This window comes from Pogona vitticeps, chromosome 1 (assembly GCF_051106095.1).
Source record: "Pogona vitticeps strain Pit_001003342236 chromosome 1, PviZW2.1, whole genome shotgun sequence".
In the NCBI taxonomy this organism is placed as follows: domain Eukaryota; kingdom Metazoa; phylum Chordata; class Lepidosauria; order Squamata; family Agamidae; genus Pogona; species Pogona vitticeps.
The window spans coordinates 184,411,495-184,417,494 of NC_135783.1; the positions used below are offsets into that span (position 1 = coordinate 184,411,495).

A 6,000-nucleotide genomic window follows, 5' to 3' on the forward strand; every position below is an offset into this window, starting at 1 on the left:
TATTATATGAATTTGTATACATGTACTGTATAAGGAAATCTGCCACATGAAACCAAAGGCCCATTAGTCCCTATGGAAAACTTTACTGTCTTATTACGGCGGCCTCTTTTTCCTTTGTGTCAGAAGTAATCCCGTGATGGTTCTAGAATGGAAAGATCGGCCAACAAGGTGTTGTCATTCACCCAGGGACTGCCAAAATGTGTTCACAGTCCTCACAGGCTCCTTCTATGACTGGCCCCCCTCAATAACAACAACAACGGCTAACCAGATGCCTCTGGAATGCCCCGAAGGAGGATATGAGGACAGTAAGCAAACCTGGAGTTTGTGTGTTTTTACAAGTGGAGACACTGCCTCCTTCAGCAGTTTTGCCCCTACTCTTAACACACTTCCTTCTCCCTCCCTGTTTCTCCCCTCTCACAGCACCTTCTGAAGGATTGTGCCTCTTCAGACCACAACAGCCAACTGCTCTGGAGAGAAACAGATCTCTTTCAGGCCTACTGAATTTTTGACCTGGATAAGGAATGATGCTTTGAAGCACATGAAAAAAGCATTAAACTATCATAACCTTCCAGATAGGCATGGTTCTTGCCCCATCTCTTGGAGGGGGCAACTCTATTGGCGTCATGGTGCAGTAGAGGAGCCTCACAGCACAGTGGTTAAACTGTAGTACTGCAATGAAGACCCTGTTCATGACCTGGGTTCAATCCCACACTCAAGTAGCTGGTTCAAGGTTGACTCAACCTTCCATCCTTCTGAGATCAGTAAAATGAGTACAGTGGTGTCCCGCATAGCGACAATAATCCATTCTGGATAAATCGTCGCTATCCGGATTCGTTGCTATGCGGGGGGAACCCATAGGAACGCATTAAAACACGTTTAATGTGTTCCTATTGGGGGAAAACTCACCGCTATGTGGGGAATCCTCCATCCGGCCTCCATTTTCGCCACCTCGGTAAGCGAGGGCAGGGCGCGAAAACAGAGCGGGCGGCCATTTTATTCTTCCGGCGGCCATTTTGGAACCGCCAATCAGCTGTTTTTAGAATATCGCAATGCGAAGATCGGTAAGTGAAATGCTTGCCGATCATCGCAATGCGATTTTTGGCCTATCTAAACATCGCAATGCAATCACATTAGCAATCGCAAAAATGCATCGCTATGCGGATTCGTCGTTAGACGGTGCGCTCGTTAAGCGAGGCACCACTGTAATTCAAAATTATCAAAATTATAAAATGCCCAGAGAGTACTTCAAGCACTATGGGCACTATGGGTTGGTATATTAGAAGCAGATTTATCCAACAGTCTGCATCAGTTTGAGCACAGATGAATTCAATTAACAAAGACAAAAACAACAACTACATGACATAAAGCTTGTTCTGGAGAATCCCACTGGGGAATTGACATTTTCACTGGGAAAATGTCTTTTTTTGTTCTGCTCGCAGGGATGGTTTAAATTTCCTCTGATCAGACTGACATCACTTTTGACTGTTTTTTGTCCAGTGTGACCACCTGATCTGATGCAAAGGGGTGTCATTTCCCCTCAGCCAAGCACCTGTTGTCCTGAAACAATTTTAATGCTTTCCAACACTATTGCTGCAACAGATTAGTGCTACAGTCCAGCCTTAAAATGTAAAAATGAATGAATGAATGAATGAATGAATGAATGAATGAATGAATGAATGAATGAATGAATGAATCAATCAATCAATCAATCAATCAATCAATCAATCAATCAATCAATCCATGAATGAATCCATGAATGAATCCATGAATGAATGAATAAAAGGCGAAGACACATTCACACAGTACTTTTCATAATGTTTCCCTGTGACAGATCAAAAGGGACTTATGTAGCCCCACATCCCATATTAAGAGACAAGGTGGAGAGACTGTTTGGCTCAACACGAGTCTGAGGGTTCCTGCAAGTCAGTTGTTGTTACAAGCAAGATTTGCTCTCTGGAGAGACAACCAGGCTTGCTTCTGACTAAGGGAATTCTGATCTGCGAGTGCTAACCCATCTTGGCTGGGTATTTCACCAACTCAATTATTGAAGGAAACAAGAGCACATAGAGCATTTTTCTGAATGACTATAGCAATTTCACCTGCAAAAATTAATCAAGGATCCAATATCAAAAAAAGTTGAATTAAAGTCAGTTTTCTTGTCTATGCAGTCACACCTACTATTACACAGAAGGTTAGTAGGGCAGCTTAGAAATGATATGCTCATCTCTCTGCGACCACTAGAACTGTGTGAACATCCTTATCCATAAGTTAGGGTTTCTTGATGCAGAATTAAAAGTAGTGTGTGTGGAGGGGGGCAAACAGATAGTACTCAGCCCTATTATATTTTATATTTTAATATATATATCAATATTTTATAATGCATCCATGCACTACAATATATCTCTATCTATCTATCTATCTATCTATCTATCTATCTATCTATCTATCTATCGTGTGTGTGTGTGTGTGTGTGTGTGTGTGTGTGTGTGTGTGTGTGTGTGTGTGTGTGTGTGTGTGTGTGTGTACACACACACACACACACACACACACACACATGGACGTTATGGATATAGCCTTTCTACAAAGCCATTCTCGCCCATTCCTCTGATAGTCTCTCTATTCTTCTGCTCTTTTCCACCTGGGGAAACTCAAGGAAACTGAGAGAACCGACAGAGCTCTATCTGTACCATTGCTCTCCTCTCCCTTGGCATGCAACCTCCTTTCCATAGCTGTACCTTTTAGTAAGTGTTACACAGCCGTGCTCAAAGCACTCAAGACTAGTTGCCACAATCCCCACATCCATTCTCCTTGCCTCCACACATCCTGGTAGCCTAGTAAGGAGAAGACACTAGAACTTAGTAGCCAGATTTCCTCTGCATGCAAAATTCCAACCAACATCTGCATAGGATTTTAAGCATTTTATTTTATTTTTTAAAAAGGAGGAGGAAATAAATGAAAAGATAAAATGATTATAAAAAGTAAAAAGGTGATGTTTACTGAAAACATCCTTGGAAAAATGGAATAAAGTCACATGACCCATTCCAGATCATCTCAAAGAAGATACTCACTTAGGAGGATAAGAAAGTTCTGGCTTAACCTAGCTCTCTTACTCATTCCTAACCCATGCTGTTACCTACAGGGTTCTGCTTGGGAGTAACCAAGCCCCTTTGGAGGTTTGAAGTCTGCCCTTACATGAGTTCTCTCTCACTTTGCCTGAATCCCCAAATTTCTCAGGCTTGCTTTATACATAACAATGCTTGATGTTACAGTTGCCTTAAACACCTGCCATTGTTTTTGATCCCTTCAATCACCTTTCAAGTTAATGGATTGCTTCCTTTCCAATTCAGGAAGGACTTTTCCAGTGAATATGACAATCATATCAAAGCCTGTTTTGAACTGGAGAGCCCTAGAAGAGTCCTCTTTGAAAATGCATCTTGGCCAATTCTTCCTGGCACTTGCAGTGACAAGAGGGCACTTCAAATGTTTGATTTCCCCCAATTTGGTCTTTCCCCCAGCAAAAAAGTACCATTTCACAAAGCCCGCTTCTTTCCCAATTCCACCACAACAGATTATTTAGGACTGAAAACGTAGCACTTTGAAAGGGGCATGCGTATGCAATCAAGAAAGGAAGTGCTGGGTTACCTTTGGCATCTCAACCTACAGTTGTTACAGCAGCACCCAAGCATTCAAACTCTCCTTCCCCACCCATCAAGGCCAGAGTCAGCATCTGTATTTGAGGGGGGGGGGAGAAAACTAAGCCTTGCGAGGATAGGCAATATAACTAATTCTGTTGCCACCAACCATTAGTAGACATTAATCGAATTTTGAAATAGCAGCTACAGTATTTTTGCTCTGCACTGAATGTGAAGTATACAAAATGACAGCATCTCAGTGGAAACGAAAATTAGCAGCTCACTTACCTTTGCAACTACCCGACATTCAATCCCGGATCATTTTTGCAGCCCAATGTGGGCTACCCCTCCAGCGAATGTTAGGCAATCTTTCAGGACAGAAAGGGGGGGGGGGGGGATGACCATGTTGCCGCCTCAGCACATTTGTAATGTTGTGGCTTTCCAGGGGCAGCCCAGTTGATTCTTACATTTAGTGATTTTTCCCCCTCTTAGTCATTCAGAAATCAAATGTTGCACAAAACCATTCAACTTTAACACTGATAATCTTTACAGACTTATTTTTATTTTATTTTTTGCATTGGGAAGACGAAGTTGAGAGTGAGCGATCTAAAGGGATATATGGTCGTAACGAGGAAAATGTATACAACTATACATACGGCTCACATTCCCACTTGCAGAGCACTGGACTGCAGCGAGACTGCCCGGTAAAATCAGTCCCCTCCAAACCAAAACCGGGGCCAGTAGCTCCCGCCTCTCTGCCTAACACGCAAGGACCCCGATCCTTGTTCTTCTTAAGCACTCACTACTCGGACGCTGTAGCAAAATGAAGAGATCCCGTTGCTCTTTATATCGGATAACAGCAGGCTCTCCTGAATGGGCATTCCCTCCACACGGGCAGCCTCTCCGTTTTCCACCCGTGTCTGGTGGGGAATGGGGGTGGGGAGGAGAGAACTGAGCCACCTGCCCTAAACGATCGTTCTTACAACACATAAAGGAACGACATGCTGCTGCCTCCGTTACCTCTCAAGCGATCCCCGTAATTTGCGACCCAGAAAGGCGGCGGCGAATGGGGACACTGCAGTCCGTGGGAAGGTGGGTTCGGGAAGATTCCCCACCAGCGGCGGCAGCGGCGGCGGCGGCGATGCCCACCACGCCCCACTCGTCCCCGGTTTCGGTGAACAGCAACACGCGTCCCCCGACCCTCAGCACGCAAGGGGCACGGGCGGCGCCATTTACTCCCGCGGAGAGAGGGGGGAAGGGGCAGCCAGAAAGGGGGGCGCCGGCCGTGCCGCCAAGGGCGCCTCACCTCCCTCTTCTCCTTTTGCGCCCTTCTCTTCCAGCCAGGCTTCTTCCCGGAGCAGAGAAAGGGGAGGGGGAAGGCGGCGGGATGGAAAGGAGCCGAGGAATGCCGGACGGGCCCCTCCTGGCTGCCTCCGGCTTCCAGAACCGAAACGTTGGCCGGAGGGCGCCGCCTCTCTTTCCCCTCGTGCTGGAGGTGCGCGGCCACTCAGCCCACACACACGCGCGCGCGCGCGCACCCCGCTGGCCCCCTCACGCGTGCACAAATTGGACTCCTCAGAGTCACTCCCTTTCTCTCTCACACACACACACAGAGAAGAGTTTTTCCCTCCTCCTTCCACACCCGCTCTTGTCTTTACAGTACATATTTTTTTTGGGGGGGGGAACCCTTGACCTACAATTCACTCGCCAGTGTCCTCCCCCTCCACACACCCCAGCACCAACTCGGCTGATTTCTGGCCCCCGCTGAGAGGCACTGAACGTTTTCCTCGCCACGTGCCAAAATGCAAAAAAAAGTGGCTGCCTCCGTGCTTTTTTTTTTTTTTTTTTTTGCGCGCCAAGAGCTTGTCTCTGTGTGTGAGTGAGTGAGAGAGAGCGTGATCATGACAGACCAGTGGGACATAGCCGGCATATTTTCTAGATGAGACGTTCTAGAAGGGGAAATAAGAGCTAGAAGACTCTCACAGCTGAGAGGATCTCAAACAGGGATCCCCGCTCCTAAAGGGGAGCTGCAGAATATTCCCACTTTTTGCACATTACAGTGATGCCTCACTAGACAGTTACCCCTGCATGACAGCTTTTTCCACTAGACATTGGCTTTTTGCGATCGCTATAGCGATTCGCAAAACAGTGATTCCTATGGGGGAATTTCGCTGGACAATGTTTGGTCCCTGCTTCGCAAACCGATTTTCGCTAGACGACGATTTTGACAGCTCCCTCCACGCTTGCAAAACAAGTGTTTTAGGGACCTAAGCTTCACAAGACAGCGATTTAAACAGATGATTGGCGGTTCGCAAAGCGGCTTTCCTATGGCCGATCTTCGCTAGACAACGACAATTCTTCCCCATTG

General features: G+C 46.3%; 1 protein-coding gene across 5 annotated transcripts in view; it reads right to left on the minus strand.

Moving 5' to 3' along the window:
* SPATS2L (spermatogenesis associated serine rich 2 like) overlaps positions 1 to 5,247 on the minus strand; it is an 83,533-nt gene extending 78,286 nt beyond the window's left edge. The window contains exon 1 of one of the 5 annotated variants that reach the window (XM_078379944.1): positions 4,939 to 5,247. Coding sequence is in view for 1 of the 5 variants with exons in the window: in XM_072979056.2 (XP_072835157.2) it covers positions 3,921 to 3,939 (19 nt within the window). In the remaining 4 variants the exon portion in view is untranslated. The other 4 variants (XM_020795298.3, XM_072979069.2, XM_020795297.3 and 1 more) reach the window with 4 other exon arrangements.
* Positions 5,248 to 6,000: the final 753 nt, after the last annotated feature.